This window comes from Ursus arctos, unplaced genomic scaffold (assembly GCF_023065955.2).
Source record: "Ursus arctos isolate Adak ecotype North America unplaced genomic scaffold, UrsArc2.0 scaffold_2, whole genome shotgun sequence".
In the NCBI taxonomy this organism is placed as follows: domain Eukaryota; kingdom Metazoa; phylum Chordata; class Mammalia; order Carnivora; family Ursidae; genus Ursus; species Ursus arctos.
The window spans coordinates 61,376,674-61,395,123 of NW_026622874.1; the positions used below are offsets into that span (position 1 = coordinate 61,376,674).

Below are 18,450 nucleotides of genomic sequence, written 5' to 3' on the forward strand. Positions count from 1 at the left end.
GTCGCTGGCGCCGGGAGCTGCCGCGGGGGCGACTTGGCAGCCTCGGCCCGGGCGCACGGTCCCCTCGGAACCTGTGGGCGGCGCCGGGGCAGGACCTGGGAGCTCGCCGGCGCAGACAGGTATTTCCAGTCGGGCCGGAGCCGAAGCGGGTGGATGGCGGTGGGGGTGGGGCGGAGAGGCTAGCCGCCACCACCCCCGAGCTGCGCGGATCCCCTGGGGGTCCTGCTCCCGGCCCGGCGCTCCGGCCCCAGCTCGGCTGCGGGCCCCGCGGCTCTCCCCGGCCGAGCGCGGACGGCGGGGCTGGCGGGCGGCTGGTCCGGGAAGGGGGGAGGGCCGGCTCCGGCCCCCCGGGGCCCGGGTCCTGCGCGGCCGCTGCCCCGGCTGGCGCCCGGTGCACGGAGCTCCGCCAGGGGGCGACCCGAGCCCGCGGCCACGCGTCCCGCGCTCCCGAAACTACAACTCCCAGGCCGCTCGGGGGTCGCGGCCGCCCCGCCCCGCCGGTCGGCCCCCTCGGCGGCAGGCGGGGCGCGGCGGTCTCCAGGGCGACGCGGGCGCTGGGGCGCCGGGCGGGAGGCGGGCCCGCCCCCTATTGTGTGGCTGCGGGAGCCGGGCCGCGCGGCGCCGGGCAGGTGAGGGCGGGGGCGCTCCGGGGGCAGGGACGGCCGCCGGCGGAGCTCGGGAGTCCGGGGGCGCGGAGCAAGCGGGGGCTGGGGCACCGTGGGTTTCTTTGGGGAGCAGAACTAGAGTTCTGGGGACTGAAGTGGGATTTTTGATGGGCGGGTGTGTGGGGGGGTGTTCCCCGAGACCCGGAGGCGTCTGGAGGTAACGCGTGCGTGTGTGTGTGTGTGTGTGTGTGTGTGCGCGCGCGAGCGTCTGTGCAGGGGGTGGGTCCTGGGGGGTTCAGAAAGGGAGAGTTCAGGGGTCCGGAGCAGGCGAAGGAGCAGGGAATTGGGGGTGGGGTATCAGAAGAGTATTGTGGGCTGAGGCCGGAGAATTTTGGAGGGAGATTCCAGGGGAGAGGATGGAAGAAGTGGGTGGGTGGGGATTCGGGAGGAGACAGGAAGGGAGTTCCTTGAAGCGCGGAGACCTGGTGCAGCTGGAGATCAGGGGTGGGAAATGGGAATTTGGGGGGTACTGTGAGAAGTAGGGATAGCTGGAATCGGAGCACTTGGTGGGGAGACCAGACAGGTGAGGACATGGTGGGGGCGGAGGTGTAGGAAGATGTAGGAAAAGCAGAGGAATTCTGGGGAAACCCAGGAGGGAACTGGGGTTCCTATCCACTTGGAAAATGATCTGTCAGGAAAGAATGGAAGAGCTCGCTGGGGGCAGGGGGAAGCAAGGGGAATGTTTGCTGGTAAGTTGTGAGTTCCATACCCCGGGGCCACTAAATAGAAGCCCGGGGTCAGGCTGAGGGACAGAGAGGATGTTTTACAGCCAGTTCAAAACTGTGAGGCCAGGAGTGGGGTGGAGGCCACAGAGCAGAGTCCGCCTGGGTTTCGCAGGCCCCAGGCAGCCACACCCCTGCCCCCAGCCCGCTCTCACTACTCTAGATGCTCTGGGGCTGGGGCCAGCCAGAGTTCCTACCCTCTGTGCCCCAGGCCTCACTCTGTACACCCTAGGGACTCGCAGGCTTTTTGGCTTCTCCTGGATCTTGCCTCTAGGGTTAGGGAAGGGAAAGCCTGGCAAACCCTGGGCCCCGAGGACACTGGAGGACAGTGAATGGAAAGCACTGGGGTGAGGCTCCTGGGTCATGGTGTCTGGCAGAGGGAGGGCTGCCTGGCAGCCTCATGAAAGGAAAGTGGTGCCAGCCGCCTGCCCCGGGACCTGCCCAGACCTGGACAATGCTGCGGGGTGGGGTGGGGGGTGCTTTCCAGCAGGTGGGGGAGGACGCCCCTCCCCTCCCAGTGTCTGACTCACTCACTGCCGGCAGTGTTGGGAGGCCGAATGGGGAAAGAGATGCAAGGTCTCCGGCTTCCAGGGTTCACCGAGGAATTGTGCGTGTGGGTTCCCTTGGGGCTGCTTTGTGGGGTTCTGATCCAGGTTTTGCCCTTCACCGGCTCTGTGCCCCTGAGCAACGCTGTCTGAGATCCTGGGGGTCCTTACCTGGCACGGTGGGGTGGAGGCCGTAGTGCGGTTCTACCTTGCAATCTCGTTCTTAGCGTCAGGACTAAGGAAGGAGAACAGAGAGGAGGCTGAGCCATGGGGCCTCTCCATCTCCCATTTTCCTGACACATCTTTTTCCAAGTGGATCGGAACCCCAGTTCCCTCCCAGCTCAGCTTTCTGAGCACTTCCAGAACCCCGGGTTTCCGTGCAGTTCTTCTGCCTTTCTTAAGACCTTCCTACTCCTCTGCCCCACCCTCCCCATGTTCTCACCTGTCAGGTCTCCCCACCCAGTGCTCCCTGGCTCTTCCAGTGCTCCCACCCCGGCCCTGGGGGGCCCTTATTCCCCAGGGTGGCAGGATCTCTGGTCTCTATGCCCCTCCCCTACTTATCTGCTCTCCTCTCTCTTCCTTTGCTCTCATCCTGGCCTTTCTCTAACTGCGGGGTTTCTTTGGTCCTGAGTGGAGGCCAGTTCTGTACATTGCCCTGTATTTTGCGTTTAGATCTGGCGGTGCTACGGGGAGCGGCTTCCTCGGGTGTGATGTGCGCCAAGCCCTAATCAGCCAGAAGAGTGAGAGCTGAACCCTGCCACCCGATCAGAAGGCTCTGTGGGGCTTGCTGGGCTGTGGACACCCTGGGCCCCTCCATCTGGGCCCCCGTGGGTAGGAGGGGCCGGGCGAGCAGGCAGCTGGGCTATGGTTCGGTGCCTCAGTGTGGCCATTCTCAGCCTGGTCATCAGCCGGGGGGCTGACGGTGAGCTGGACTCCCTGGGCTCAGGAGCAACCTGCGGGCCTTGAAGTGGGGGGCGTTCCCCGGGGAGGGTCACGGGGGAGTAGGGCTGGTTCGGGAGAAGTTGAGGATTCTCTCAATCACCTCACAAAGTCCTGGGGAGCTGTCAGAACTACTGAGGAACATTGTCTCCCAGCCCTCACTGGGGTCCCTGCTGTCGGCGCCTCCATGCAGGTCGAGGGAAGCCTGAGGTGGTGTCAGTGGTGGGCCGGGCTGGCGAGAGTGCGGTGCTGGGCTGTGACCTGCTGCCCCCGGCTGGCCGGCCCCCCCTGCATGTCATCGAGTGGCTGCGCTTTGGATTCCTGCTTCCCATCTTCATCCAGTTTGGCCTCTACTCTCCCCGCATCGACCCTGATTACCTGGGTAAGACTTGTCCTCAGGTGGGAGGTTGGGAGGTGTTCTAACACTACCAGCGAAGGTGAGCTGGGGGGGTGGAGGGCAAGACCTCTTCTTTACTGCTCTGCCCTCCCCTCCCCCACTGTCTCCAATGCCAGTTAGGAGGTTCTGGGCCTCTGGGGAGTGGGCTGATGGGCAGGGTGGGAGGACCCGTGACCCTCTGTTTCTGCAGTGGGGGCTCAGTCTGGGCTGAGTACAGAAGACCATGCGCGTGGGGGGCCGGCCAGCCAGGGCCAGGTTCCCTAAAGATCAGGGAATGGATGGGGCCAGGCTGGGTCCCTCCCTCAGGTGGCTCCTGTCCGGATTTAAACTAGTGTATAGGCCTCCAGGGGCCGCCTTCTGCCCCAGCTGGCTCCCTCAGAGGGCTTGGCTTCCTCCTGATCCCAGAGGGACCCTTAATCTGAGCGGTTTATGGCAGGCCTCAGAGGGCAGCGTGTGGGAGGCCCGAGGTGGGGGCCGGGGCTCCTGAGCAAGTCTTCCTGCCTCCTCTTCTGAGGGAGACCCGGGAAAGGCCACCTGGGGGACGTTGGTGGGGGAGGGGACCCCCCCTTTTCCCTCTTGAGTTTGAATCCTGAGAGCAGCCCTAGGATTGGCTGAGGGGCAGGCTGAGCTCAGGCAGGTGTTGCGGAAGGAGGAGTTTATTTTCAAACTGGGGGCAGTTGTTGGCAAACAGCCTGGTGGGAGCGGATGTGTCTACACAGGCCCCATGAGAGCTGATGAAAGCAGGCCCCAGTTAGGACGGTGGGGGAAACCGGCAGTGCCCACCAGCCTCCTTCCCTGCCTCTGCCTGCTGGTCGGGAGGGGTTTGCGCCCTGGGGCTGAGGCTGGGCCGCCACAGAATGTTCCTTGAGTGAGGCCACGGCAGGTACAGGTGAGGCAGCGGAGGGAGAGGGCTTTTTCTGGGGGGTGTAAAACTGTCCTCTCAGGCAGACAAGCCACTGCACCCAGTGACCCCTGGCAACTTCGTGACCCGTGGGTTTCCTTTCTCTCTGTTGCTCCTCGGAGCTGCAAGGGCTGTGAGCCGTCACCCCTGGGGCTCTTCCTACCCTGCCCTTTGTGTCCACCCCTGCCCCCAGTCTGGAGCTCCTGGTCTGGCCTGCGCTAGTCTGGGGAGTCAGGGCCCTGGGGGGAGGCCCCCCGCGCCCATTAACTCTCTTACTGCCTCCCAGCGTGGAAGGGGCCTCTCAGCCTTTGTGTAGGGGACTCGGAACTGCGGTTGCTAGGCAACGGGAGGTGGAGGTTGCTAAGGACAATGCTGGCCTGTCATAAGCCCTCTGGGCAAGTGAAGGAGAGATGGTCCGGGACTGTGTGAGGCGGGTGGCCTAGAATGTGGGAGGGACCGCGCCAGAGCCCAAAGCGCCCCATCTTTGAGGGCTCTAGAATCCATCTGGCGGATTCACAGACTGGCACAGAGGAGTAAAGGAACGGGCTGGGACAGCATCCGGGATGCAGGTAGCGACCGTCTGTCAGGCACCCAGCACAGAGCCGGCGCGGGGTGCCTTCGTGGCCCCGATGCCCAGGGGGATGGCGGCCTTGGCTTAACGCCACACCAGCTCCCGGGTGGCTCTCAGACCTGCTCTTCTAATCCACGTGCCAGCTTTGGTCTTCGGCTTTCGTGCTGCCTTTCTTGGTAGTTTGAAGGTAGCCCGCGCGGCAGAAAGCCACAGGTTTTCTCTCTGTCCTGAGGTGTGTGGTTCAAAGCAGTTCTCCCCTTCTGTTCGGAACGCCAGCTCTCTCCAGTCATCTCCCCTTGTTACCCTCCTGCTGGTCTCTGGAAGCCCTCAGTATTCCTCTCGCTTGGCGGTCCTTGGAATATCTGGACACAGCGAGCACCGTTTCTCGAACTGTGTGTGTGTGAACTTGTACGTGAGTGTGGGTTCTCTGCCTTCCAAGAGCTTGAGAGCAGAGGCTGTGTCTCCTGCTCCCTTTACACACCCCTGAGTGTGGGAGGTCTGGAGCCCGTCAGGCTCCGGCCCTGCAGGTCCTTTCCTCTAAGTGATATCTTGGGAGGATTAAATAGGGTACCTAATAGCCCGTGGTCCAGGGTCAGGGCTCAGTCACCCTTTGTCTTCTCCCTTCCTTGTAGAACTTGAAGGGTCACCATCGTGAGAAGTTGCTACCCTGTGGCACTTGGGAGAGGTCGCATGCTGGTGTCTGCAGGGCTCCGTGGCCGGGCAGATTGGGGTGATGGAGGAATCCCGGGGCGGGGTGGAGGGGTGTGATTATGTTAAATATTGACCTGCAAAGTCTAGGCTTATCTCCTGGGTGGGGATTTCAACACCTAGCCCGTGAAGCAGGTCCCCACCCATCCTGGAGAGTCCACACCCCCGGACCTCATCCTTGGAAGAAAAAAGTCCCTGGCCTGAGATCACCAGGCCAGCCTGAATGTGACCATTCCCCTCCTCTTCCCTGACCGCACTAGGGGCACCACTGTCTTCGATTATATTTTGGAAAGATTCTACCTGGAGGTAGAAGAGAAGCAGACGCAGAGCGTCTGGGCACTAGAATTTCTAGTATTAGGAAGGGCCGATGAGGGCACTGTCCGGTTGGTTGGTGCGGGCACACGGAAGGGACTTGTCTTAGAGCGGCGGTGGTTTTTTGTAACCCCAAAGATTTAGAAAATCTCGTCCGTCCGCGTCAGAGGTCAAGGTGTGGTGGGCTGATGCAGGTAACGGGAGGTGGGCTCAAGGCAGGGAGATGACCTGGTGGGCTGTGGAGTAACTCAGGGGAGAGATGCTACGAGACCACCGTAGGTGAGGATGCTGGAGAAGCAACAGGTATCGAGGAGGCAGAATTTTGAAGATTTGCTGAGCACGTGGGTGTGGGAGGTAACAGACAGGAGTTTAGATGGTCCCAGGTGTCTGGTAGGGCGGCTTGGTGCGTGGCGGGGCTGGCCATTGCTGGGGGCAAAGGAAAGGATGGGTTACCAGGCAAGGGGCAGGGTCGAGCTCGAGTCTGGCTTCTGATTTCAAATCTTGTGCTCGTTTGTTTGTCCAACAGTATGTGAGCGCCTGCTGAGGCCCCGTGTTCCCTGCGCTCCCCCCTGGCCAGATTCGTCTTCCCTCTTTTAGATGAAACCGAAGTTGGCTTACTTGTCCAAGGGAGTCTCTCTGGCTCCCAAGTGTGGGCCTCTGTCGCTAGGCTGCCCTGCCAGGGGACACCCGAAGCTTTGTGGGGAGGGTGTGTGGGGATATGGAGGGCGGCCTCCACCGGCGGCCTGGTGGCGTGCCGGATTCTGACTGAGGGTGGACACGTGTAGCTGCCCGTGCTGTGGCTGTGTGGCTTTGTGGAGCTCCCCGTGGCCAGCCGGCCGGGGCCTGGGTGCCCTGGGTGCCCTGGGGCGTGAGGGGATGGGGTGAGAGGCTGCTGACCTTGCTGCCTGGCTGGGCTGGACTCTGGCCACCCTAAGGCGCTTAGGCCGTTGATAATAGCCCTGAGGGATTAGGGGCTTTAGGAGGCGAGGTCTGGGTCCCTGCTTGGGCCCCAAATGCTGCTGAGGTTTCCAGGGACAGTCCTCTGGCGGGAGGAGTACTCTGGGAGCCAGACCTTGTCCCCGTAAAGAGTCCTGGAGTGGGGAGGCAGGTCCTGTAAAAATCACGGGGAGACTAAGTGTGGCTCTTAAGCCCGCCTTCCCCCAACAGCCCTTGAAGTCTCCTGCGGTCCACCTGCTGCTGCTCTGGGTTTCTTTCTGTCTAAACTGGGTCCCAGCTGCTGAAAGGCAGGGGTGACCTGGGGCGGAATGAAGGGATCTGCCCTCAGTGACCCCAACCCCACCTGTGTTTCTCCAGGCCAGGCAGAGGGAGAGAGGGGTAACTGGGTTACCTTTATCAGGGTAACTGGAGGAGACTGGGCCTGTTCTTGAGCTCCGAGAATAACCAGTGTGACCAGGGATTTGGGGCTCCTCTCCCAGGGCGAGTCCGGCTGCAGAAGGGGGCATCTCTCCAGATTGAGGGGCTCCGAGCAGAAGACCAGGGCTGGTACGAGTGCCGAGTGCTCTTCCTGGACCAGCACAGCCCTGAGGACGACTCTGCTAACGGCTCCTGGGTGCACCTCACAGTCAATTGTATGAAGCTGGGAGCAGGTGGTGGTGCAGGGAGGGGAGCAGCATGATGGGGACCTGTGGCTAGGGGGCGGGGGGGCCATTCCAGTGCCCCACCTTTGCTGACACCCCTTGTTGCTGGCTCACTGTCTGCATCTTACCCCTCCCACCCCCACTTCGGCCCTTCCAGTTCTTTTAGTCTAAGTCCCAGGTGCCTGCTAGGCTCTGTTGGACCCCCCTCTTCCCGTCTTCCCTGTTCCTGCCTCTCTGGCCCGGAGAGGAGAATGGGACAGGGCTGGTGGGCCCTGAGCAAAACATAGCTCATCTGTATATACAGCATGTTGTTTTTCAAAACACCTTTTAACCCAGTACCTCATGAATTTTCTCAGCCCTAAGAAAGAAGGAAGGTCCTAATCATTCCCACTGCATTGTGGAGGCTGGATCATGCCTCTGAGTAGGGGCAAAGCAGAGTCTAGAACCCGGGCCTCCTGACTCCCAGAGCAGTGCCCGAGGCCACTGGCTCTCCCCCAGCTCCCAGCCCCCAGCCCGTGTCGAGCCCCCGTTGCCAGCTCTACAGGCCAGTGCGGGGATGGGCTGGTGCCTTCCTCCCTTGGCCCTGAGTGCAGCAGGCAGGGTGGCCCTGGGCTGGTGGGCTGAGGGCTGCAGCCCTGACCTGCCTCCCTGGCCCTTGGACACTGCTCTTTGGACTGATATCTGGCACCCCCTGATGCCTCTCTCTCTGCAGCGCCCCCTCAATTCCTGGAGACACCTCCCCAGGTGCTGGAAGTTCGGGAACTGGAGGCTGTGACCCTGCGTTGTGTGGCCCGGGGCAGCCCGCAGCCTCATGTGACTTGGAAGCTCCGAGGAGAGGACCTTGGCCAGGGCCAGGGTCAGGTGCAAGTGAGCCCTGGGGCTGGGCAGGGGGTGCCTGATAGAGTGTGAGGGGCAGGTGGAGGCCTGGGAGGGGGGCTGGAGGACTGGGGCAAAGGCCACGGTGGGAGACTGGCCAGAGGAGGGGCTTTGCCTTGGCTTCCTGAGCCTGGCGTGCTGCCTCCCTCTGCCGGCCAGCCTCGGGAGTGCAGGGTCTGAGGCCGGCCGGAGGGAAGGGGAGGCACAGGGGACCTTCCTCATCCCCTCCTACCCCAGGTGCAGAATGGGACGCTGTGGATCCGGCGGGTGGAGCGAGGCAGCTCCGGAGTCTACACCTGCCAGGCCTCCAGCACCGAGGGCAGCGCCTCACACGCCACCCAGCTGCTGGTGCTAGGTGCTGTCTGGGGGGAGGGCCGGGAACCAGGCCCCTGAAGGAGGGGCCATGACCTGTGGCTGGGGGTGCACACATCAGGAGCGGGAACGGGTGTGGGGGGGGGGCTCCCAGTGTAGGCTGGTGCTACAAAACCAGCGCTTTATTTTAAAAGGATCCGTGAACGGACAAGTAAACATGTAGTGCCCAGCAGTGCGCAGCGTGACCCCCCGATCCCCCATTTCCTCGTCTATATATAAGGAGGTTCATATCTGCATTTTAGGACTATTTCAGAATTTAACCGAGCACAGTGATCAGCACTTAGTAATTCCTGTCCAGGTCCTTCTGAGGAAAGCTGGGAAGCAGGGCCTGGACTGTGCCTGCAGACAGCGTGCTCTGCAGGGAAGTCAGGGGAGCGAAGCCAAGTGTCGCTGTCCTTGGTACTGTGGGTGGGCCTCGTCCGGGCGGCGGGAAGGTCCCCATGAGTCTTGCCTACCCTGCTAACCTTGGGGAGCTCGCTGCTCTTCTCTGCCTCTGAACCTTCATTTCTTCATCTGGGAAGGGGAGACAGTAATTCCTCCCACAGAAGGCCCCTGAGGATTAAAAGAGATGGTGCGGTAAGGTGCTTAGCGGAGGGCCCGGCGTGCCAGCGGAGGGCCCGGCGTTAGCAGAGTCTCGACGCCAGCCTGGATTGTTACCTCTTATGACTGACTACTGGCGCAGCAGGGCCCAGGGAGGGCCGAGGGCAGTAACAGCAGGCGGGAGAGACTGTGTGGCCTGGCCAGGCTGCGGGAAGAGCGTTCCCGATGGGGTTCGGAGAGCAAAGGCTGGGCACTGGGAACGAGGCTGGCACAGGGCAGAGCCGGCTGCCCATACTGACCTGAAGAGTCTGTAACGGTTGGGCAGGCCGGGAGCGCTTGGATTATGAGAGCCCACGAGGCTAGAGCAAGAAGTTTGAGCTTCATGTGGTAGGAGCCAGGAGCTGTTGTGAGTTCTTGAGCGGAAGCGTTCCATGGCCAAAGGGGGCATTTCTGCATGAATGGCCGCTGGAGCAGCAGAGATGGGGGAGCTGGGATCAGGGATTGCTGCAGTATCTTGGGGTAAGGTATTGGGTATCTGCAGTAGGGTAGGACACGCAGAGGTGACTTCAGATGGGACAGATGAGGGACGTAAAAGGTAAATGAGCAGAGAATAAAACCGATTCCCCCCCCCCCCCACGCACATGCGTACACACTCATGCATGCGTGCACGCAGACACAGCTTCTAGGCAGGAGAAACTGGGTGGGTGGTGGTGTTCCTGGAGGGCAGGGGACCTGGTCTGGGGGAGAGAAGGAATTTTTTCATGTACAGGGTTAGGGCCCGTTTCAGTTCCCCGAGGCCCTGTAACTGCCCTCTGTATTTCAGAGGGCAGATCAGGAAGAACTACAGAAGTGACCTCAGGGTTCTGGGAGGACTGTGGCCTGAGGCCCCTCTCTTCCCTTGTGCTCCCCCACAGGTCCCCCAGTCATTGTGGTGCCCCCCAAGAACAGCACGGTCAATGCCTCCCAGGATGTTTCCTTGGCCTGCCGGGCTGAGGCGTACCCCACTAACCTCACCTATAGCTGGTTCCAGGACAGCATCAATGTATTCCACATTAGGTGAGGCTCGGGGGTGAGTGGGGGACCGGTAGGCAGACTTTGAGGAGCAAGCCTGGAGCCTGGCCCACACGTGCCATTTTGCAGCCGCCTGCAGCCCCGAGTGCGGATCCTGGTGGACGGAAGCCTTCGGCTGCAGGCCACCCAGCCCGATGACGCAGGCCGCTACACCTGCGTGCCCAGCAACGGCCTCCTGCGCCCACCCTCGGCCTCTGCCTACCTCACTGTGCTCTGTAAGCCTGACCCTGCTCCCTCCCCGGCCTGCTCCCCTCCCCTGGGCCAGGCTGAGCTCCTGCCCTCCAACCTGCCACTGCTTCCCCCCAGACCCAGCCCAGGTGACAGCAATGCCTCCTGAGACGCCCCTGCCTGTAGGCATGCGGGGGGTGATCCGGTGCCCGGTCCGTGCCAACCCCCCACTGCTCTTTGTCAGCTGGACCAAGGATGGGCAGGCCCTACAGCTGGATAAGGTAGGGGCCTCAGGCGGGGGGGGGGGGGGGAGGAGGGGCTTAGCTTGGTGTTCTCCTAGTCGGGACAGCTGGGCTGGAGTTAGCTCTGTTGAATCCAAGTCGGCGACTGGGGATACACTTCCTCGCCGGGGCTGTGTGGGGTGTTTGGGGAGCAAGAGCACAGCATCCGTCCTTAAGGAGGGCACAGCCCGGAGGGGGTAGGGTGGCAGCACAGACGCTGGGCTGGAAGGCCAGGGCTGGTTGAGGACAGATCAGCAGCAACTTCTGCAACTTTGGTGATGGGCCTTGCGGGGTGCACAGACGTTCCAGGCGGACACCAGGGCCCCGAGGCAGGGAGCAGTGCGGTGTGTAGGGCATGATGAGTCCTCGAGGCTGGGGGGAGTCGCAGTGCCCACGGGGACCTGATGCTACAGAGAAAGCTTGAGGGACAGGTTGGGGCCAAAATGAAGAACTGTGGATGCCAAGTGTCTACGACATCGTTCCCAGGTGATCTTTGTTTGTCTGCAAGGAGGACGCGTTCCTTGTGGGCTACCACTGCGTCTTTGAATCCCAGTGCCCCCGGGGCTTCCGCAATAGGGCTCAGTACATTTTTGTTGAATGTTACAAAGAAAAGTCTGCAGGCAGTTGGAGCCAGTGAAGTTGTCCGAGCAAGGGTGTGATAGCTTCGGAGCTCTGGGTAGGAGTTGAGTCTGTCAGTGAATGGAGGACAGAGTGGACACAGGGAGAGGGGTTCAGAGGCTGTTGAGATGATCCAGGGGAGAGGTGAGGAGGTCATGGGGGTGGACGGGCGTCACGCCTAGACAAAGGCCTTCCCAGAGGACAGCTGGTGAACATTTGGATGGGGGAGTGAGGAGTCTAGGGGTTAGGGGGGACGGTGGGGCCCTTAACACAGAAATAGGGAAGCCAGGGAAAGGAAGGGATTTGGGGTGGAAGATGCCGACTCTCATCATGGAGTGCTGGGAAGACAAGTGGGGGACACCCGAGCAGGCAGGGAGCCCCCTACCAGGGCTCAGCTCCAGGGGGCGCCCCCCCGGAAAGAGAAGGGAGGGACGAGTTCAGAGAGAGGTCAGGTCTGGCGGAGGAGTCCTCTGCAGGGAGGCGGCTTTCCCCTCCCTCTCCCGCCCCTGCCCAGCTGCTTTGACTAGTGGCTATCTCCTCTCTCCTCTTCCCTCCAGCTCCCCGGCTGGTCCCAGGGCCCGGAGGGCTCACTGATCATTGCCCTGGGGAACGAGGACGCTCTGGGAGAATACGCCTGCACCCCCTACAACAGTCTCGGTACCGCAGGGCCCTCCCCGGTGACCCGTGTGCTGCTCAAGGTGAGGCTGTGGACCCGCCAGCAGCCCCGAGCCAGGTGGCTGAGGATACGCCCTGGCGCTGACACCGGCTGACCGGGGGGTGGGGTGCTCACATGTGGGGAGGGGCTTCCAAGTCTGTTTCCCACGGTGGGCACAGCCGCAGTTGTCAGACGCCATCCCAGAGGTTTCTGCAGAGCTGGTGCTGGGGAGGTGGGACGGGAGGCACCCACATCCTCAAAGTAAGATACCCCGCCGGTCCAACTCATGAACCTTGGCCTCTCTGGAGGGGAAGGGGTGGATAGCAGAGGGGAGGGTGAAAGGGTGTTCTGTGGAGGTTTATACATCCCCAGAAAGGCCTCCCAGCCCCCCAGTCCTTGTGCAGCTCCCCGTGTCCCTCCAGCCCCTCCAGGGAGCAGAGACTACAGGAAGGGAGATGGGGCCTGAGACGGGATGGGCCAGGAGCCCCAGAGAGAGGGGAGCGGCCCTTAGATAGCAGGGTGAGAGGCCCCTCCCGATGCCAGATCTGGCTTGCAGGCTCCCCCAGCTTTTCTAGAACGGCCCAAGGAAGAATACTTCCAAGAAGTAGGGCGGGAGCTACTCATCCCCTGCTCTGCCCAAGGAGACCCCCCTCCTGCTATCTCTTGGGCCAAGGTAAGGCTCCTGACCCTGCTCTGTCTGCGTTCACGCCCACTACATCCCTGCCTCTCCCTGCCCCTGGTCATTCTATGGGAAGGAGGGGGCCGGCAGGGGCAGGGTGGGGAGGACACTGGAGCTGCCCTTGGTGAGGGGTGGCTGCGTGTGTCCTCAGGGCTGACCAGTGGTTCTGTAGGTGGGCCGGGGGCTGCAGGGCCAGGCCCAGGTGGATAGCAACAGTAGTCTCATCCTGCGGCCATTGACCAAGGAGGCCCATGGGCGCTGGGAGTGCACTGCCAGCAACGCTGTGGCCCGAGTGGCCACCTCCACACATGTCTACGTGCTGGGTTAGTGGCTGGAGGGCCGGCTGGGGGCTAGAGGAGACGGGGGGATTATTTCTGGAGGTCCATGTGGGCATGGTGGGTGGGGGAACACCTGGGATGATAGGTAGAGGTCAGAGGCCCTGGGACTCCCCTTAGCTCTTCACCTTCCCTCAGGGCCCTGACCATCGTCCCTCCCTCAATTCCCCCTCCCCAGGCACCAGCCCCCACGTTGTCACCAATGTGTCCGTGGTGCCTTTGCCCAAGGGTGCCAATGTCTCCTGGGAGCCTGGCTTTGATGGTGGCTATCTGCAGAGATTCAGTGTCTGGTATACCCCACTGTGAGTGACCTGCCCCTGCCATTCCTGTCCCTCCGCGCCCCCCCCCCCCATTGCATCTGGCCCTCTGCCCTTTCCCTCACCGCTCCAGCCCAGCCCTGCCCTAACTCTGCCCTATTTCCAGGGGATCTTAGGTGTTCAGGGCCCAGGTCCTGAGACCCCGAACGGCTGAGGGGAGGGGACAGGTCAGATCTCTGGACTCCAAAGCTTCCTGGCCCTCCTAGTTCATGAGGTGCCCCCATTTCCTCACGTCCTACAGGGCCAAGCATCCTGACCGAACCCACCATGACTGGGTGTCCCTGGCAGTGCCTGTGGGGGCTTCTTACCTCCTCGTGCCAGGGCTGCAGCCCCATACCCAGTACCAGTTCAGCGTCCTAGCTCAGAACAAGCTGGGCAGCGGGCCCTTCAGCGAGATCGTCTTGTCTGCCCCTGAAGGTGCGAGACCTCAGCCCCCAGAGCAGCTGACAGGGTGGCAAAGGACTGGTAGGGAAAACCGGGATGTGGGATGACCTGGGAGGGAGGGAGAAGAGGTGCTGGGCAGCTTCTTGGGGGTCCATAGGGGTTTGTGGAACATGATTGAGGTTTGTCTTTAGGGGCTCTGGGAGAATGTCTGGGCACGGAGATGGGGGCAGGGGTGGTGGTGAGAGAGGGGTTGGCATGTGGTGGAAAGGGCAGGGGACGGGGAAGGGCACTGGGAGCCCTATCTCCATCATGCCTATCTGTCCTGTTTCAGGACTTCCCACCACACCAGCTGCCCCCAGGCTTCCGACAACTGAGATGCCCCCTCCCCTGTCACCTCCCCGAGGCCTGGTGGCAGTGAGGACACCCCGGGGGGTGCTCCTGCATTGGGATCCCCCGGAACTGGTCCCTGAGACGCTGGATGGCTACGTCCTGGAGGGACGGCAAGGCTCCCAGGGCTGGGAGGTGCTGGACCGGGCCGTGGCCGGCACGGAAATGCAGCTGCTGGTGCCAGGACTCATCAAGGTGGGTGTGGAGGCTGGCACAGGGACGTTCCTCCCCTCGGCGGTCCAGGCCCAGCTCCAGCCCCCAAACCTCAGCTTCCCACCCTAACCTAGCAACCGTAGTGTTTCTGAATGGGGCTGGGATGGGTGGCGCTAGGCCCTGACCCCCTTCCTGGACCCCCACCCCCAGGACGTTCTCTATGAGTTCCGCCTCGTGGCCCTCGCGGGTAGCTATGTCAGCGATCCCAGCAACACGGCCAACGTCTCCACTTCCGGTGAGCTCCCGGCGGGAGGGCAGAGCGCTGGGCACGGGGGCTCGGAGCCCACTATCGTGGGCACCAACCCCCCCCCCCCCCTTCGTGGCCCTTCGCCCAGGCCTGGAGGTCTACCCGTCGCGCACGCAGCTGCCCGGCCTCCTGCCCCAGCCGGTCCTGGCCGGCGTGGTGGGCGGGGTCTGCTTCCTGGGCGTGGCTGTCCTCGTGAGCATCCTGGCCGCCTGCCTGACCAACCGGCGCAGGGCCGCCCGCCGCCGCCGCAAGCGCCTCCGCCAAGGTAGGCCCCTGAGGCCATGCTCACGGCAGGGCCCCGCCCCCTAAGCCCCGCCCCCGGCGGTGGAAGGCCCCACCCCCACCCCTCCGCGCGGGGCCAGGTGCGCCCTGTCCGCCTGCACAGTCCCAGGGCAGGAGGGGTTGCCAGCAGGCCCTGGTTGAGGCTCACGTCTGGGGCCCTGGAGGGCCTGAGTTTTGCCGGTGTCACCTCTGGTTCTCCTGCCCGAACAGATGCGCCTCTTATCTTCTCTCCGCCCGGGAAGTCAGCTCCACAGTGAGTCCCTCCGCCTCCCTCTGCCTGCCCTCTGTGCCCACTATCTCAGCTTCCGTGGCGGGGCCTTGGGGCGGGCTGGGAGGGGCGGAACAGAAGTGAGAAGGAGGTGAGGATGGCAGTGCAGAGGCCCCAGCCCACTGGTCCCCAGAGCCCCCGGTCCACTGCTGCCGGTGCATTTCCTCCACCTCTCCACCACGTGGGTCCTTGTCTCCTTTACTCTCCCTAGCTCTGCTCTGTTGTGCACCAGACCTCTCAAGGCCTGATGCTGGCTCCTGGGAGGGGGACTGGGCCCCTGCCACAGAGCCTGATCTCCTGTCCTTCCCCAGCTCTGCTCCAGGCTCCGGCAGCCCTGATAGTGTGGCGAAGCTGAAGCTGCAGGGTTCCCCAGTCCCCAGCCTGCGCCAGAGTCTGCTCTGGGGGGAGCCCGCTGGCCCCCCCAGTCCCCCTCCGGATCCTCCACCTAGTCGGGGGCCCTTACCCCTGGAGCCCATTTGCCGAGGACCAGATGGCCGCTTTGTCATGGCACCCAACGTGGGGACCCCCCAAGAAAGGTCAGGCTCTGAGCGAGCTGAACCTCGGACCCCGGCCCAACACCAGGCCAGGTCCTATGACTGCAGCAGCAGCAGCCCCAGTGGGATGCCCCAGCCTCTCTGCATTGCAGACATCAGCCCTGTGGGGCCCCCTCCCGCAGCCCCTCCTAGTCCTCTGCCTGGCCCAGGACCCTTGCTGCAGTACCTGAGCCTGCCCTTCTTCCGGGAGATGAATGTGGATGGGGACTGGCCCCCTTTTGAGGAGCCTGCCCCTGCTGCACCCCCAGATTACATGGATACCCGGCCCTGCCCCACCTCCTCTCTCCTTCACCCCCTGGACTCCGACACTGTGTCCCCCAGGGCAGCGCTTCCTGGGGCAGTGATTGGGGCCGGGGCCACCACAGAGCCCCTGTACACAGCACTGGCCGACTGGACGCTGAGGGACCGGCTGCTGCCAAGCCTTCTCCCTGCAGCCCCTCGGGGCAGCCTCACCAGCCAGAGCAGCGGGCGGGGCAGCGCCTCGTTCCTTCGGCCCCCCTCTACGGCCCCCTCTGCAGGAGGCAGCTACCTCAGCCCTGCTCCGGGAGACACCAGCAGCTGGGCCAGTGGCCCTGAGAGGTGGCCCCGAAGGGAGCATGTGGTGACAGTCAGCAAGAGGTGAGGACAGACCCTGCTCACCCCTGCCCTGGCTCCAGTTCCTGCCCAGACTTCCCGGCCCTTTCTTGATGCCCTGTGCCTTCTGGGCTCTGCTCCCACCCTGGCACCAGGAGAACTTGTCTCCTTTTAGAAGAGGTCCTTTTGCTCCTCCTCTTGCTGAGGTCCAGGGATCTTCAGGGAACACATAGCCCCACCTGAGCTTCGGGGCTCTGGGTTGGGGCTTTTTCGGTCACCCTCAGTTTCTCTACCTGATACTGTACATTTGTCCCTTTTAACAGGAGGAACACGTCTGTGGATGAGAACTACGAGTGGGACTCAGAATTCCCTGGGGACATGGAATTGCTGGAGACTCTGCACCTGGGTTTGGCTGGCCCTCGACCCCTACCTGAAGCAGAGCCAGAGCAAGGTGTGAGAGCCCTCCAGAGAGGCCTCGCTGTTCCGCATCGTCCCAGTCTGTTCCCAGTCGGGCCCCATGCCCCAGGCTTGCTGCTCCTTTTCCCTTGGCTCGTCTGCACTGGCAGGGCCTGCGGGGCTTCATGGCGCCAGTGACCCTCAGACCTTTCCCTCTCCTGTTCTGCCCTCCCCTTGCAGATGCGAAGACTCCCGAGGAGGGCGGCCTCCCGAACACGGCCCATGCTCCGGGCCCTGAAGCCCGCTGCGCTGCCCTCCGGGAGGAATTCCTGGCTTTCCGGCGCCGCCGAGATGCCACTAGGGCCCGGTTACCTGTCTATAGACAGCCAGTCCCCCATCCTGAACAGGCCACTCTGCTGTGAAAGCTGGGTGAAGGTGCACAGCCCATGCAGAGGAGGGCCCAGCAAGACCCAGCTCCAGCCTGGAACACTGCCCCTGTCCCTTTGGTACCCAGGCATAGCCCCTGATGGTGGGCGGGGGTGGGCTGGGTATGAGATGTGTATGCTGGGCCCCTAGAGCCTGGGGACTGGAACAGGGATCCTAGGTCTGCCCGTGTGTGTGTGTGTGTGTGTGTGTGTGTGTGTGTGTGTGTGGTAATGGTGATGGTGCTTGTGGTGTGGGTGAGGTTTTTTACAGGTGAATAAAGAAAGTCTGAAAAATATTTCTGTGTGTCTTCTGCCTTTGAATCTGAGAGGGAGATAGGAAAATCCCTTGCAGAAAGCAGTGGGTTGGGGGTCCGCTCCTAAAGACCAGCCACTGAGTTAGATGCTGAGAAAACAAAGTTCACGAAGTCCAGCCTTTGCCCTTGGCGAGTTCTTTCTAGCCAGTGAAGCAGGCAGAGAAACAGTTACAGTGTGATGTGATAAGTTCTGTGATAAAGCTATGTGTTGTGTATTGTGGCCAAAGGAAGGAGTCCACAATGAGCGCTTATAGCGAGTGCTGGGACAGTGCTCCCTGTGTGTGGGGGGACCCTCATGGGGTGCGAGTAACAGCAATTGCAAACAGCTGAGCCCCCATTATGTGCCGGGCAGTGCCTTAAGCTCCTTACATGGGTCATTTTCACCACTCTGTGGTAGGTAAAATTCCCAGTTCCATTTTATAGACTGGGGAACTGAAGCTTGAGGAATTTGTCCAAAGTTCACACAGTGGCTATGGAGTAGAGCAGGTCAGAACTTGGTCAAGGGAGGGAAAGCATCTCAGGCAGAAGGCACAGAGGAGTGAAAACACTTGGTCTCCCAGGGACTCACTTGGCCCTGGAATATAAGATTGGGGAAGAGGGGATGGAGCGGTGGGAGGACACTGGTGGTTTATGTCCTTGGAAAACAGGCTAAACAGCAGCTGCTACCAAACTAAAGAACCCCACTGTTGGCTGTAGGCAGGGACTCCACAGGGAAAGGGGCGTACAGCTCAGTAGAAGCCTGAAGGGGGCGCTTCTCCAACCCCTAAACTATGCTCCCCTCCACTCTCAGACAGGGAAGAACTGCCAGCCTCCTCCTCCCCGCCCCCAGGTCTCTTCTGGTCCCTCCAGGATTAAGAAGAGATGCGAGGTCAGAGAGGAGGAGACTGAGGGGAGAGAAGTCAGATCTGAACCCTGGGTCCCAAGCTGATCACACCCTTGGGCCCTGGGCAAAAATGACCTCACTGTGAGTTCCTGCCCAGGCCTGAAGAAGGTGGAGAGCAGGAGCACGTGCGGGTACTGTCCTGACCTGCAGCCCCAGTCACACCCTAGTCACCTGGGGGGCGGGGAGGGTCTTCCTGCGCCTCGGTTTACCTAACCACCCTTTTTAGATCAAGACGCTTCTTCCCACATAAACAC

General features: G+C 62.2%; 1 protein-coding gene across 1 annotated transcript; it reads left to right on the forward strand.

Annotated features, from left to right (window-relative positions):
• The first annotated feature begins 580 nt into the window (after nt 1–580).
• On the forward strand, nt 581–17,293 carry IGSF9 (immunoglobulin superfamily member 9). Its single transcript, XM_026487442.4, has 21 exons — nt 581–629; nt 2,605–2,854; nt 3,065–3,253; nt 7,197–7,349; nt 8,071–8,225; nt 8,472–8,589; nt 10,061–10,202; nt 10,287–10,432; nt 10,524–10,666; nt 11,842–11,982; nt 12,496–12,612; nt 12,791–12,941; nt 13,132–13,255; nt 13,512–13,687; nt 13,986–14,236; nt 14,405–14,489; nt 14,590–14,766; nt 14,994–15,036; nt 15,363–16,223; nt 16,502–16,629; nt 16,815–17,293. The coding sequence occupies exons 2-21, from the start codon at nt 2,797–2,799 to the stop codon at nt 16,994–16,996; spliced, it is 3,540 nt and encodes a 1,179-aa protein (XP_026343227.2). The 5' UTR covers nt 581–629; nt 2,605–2,796; the 3' UTR covers nt 16,997–17,293.
• The last annotated feature ends 1,157 nt before the right edge of the window (nt 17,294–18,450 follow it).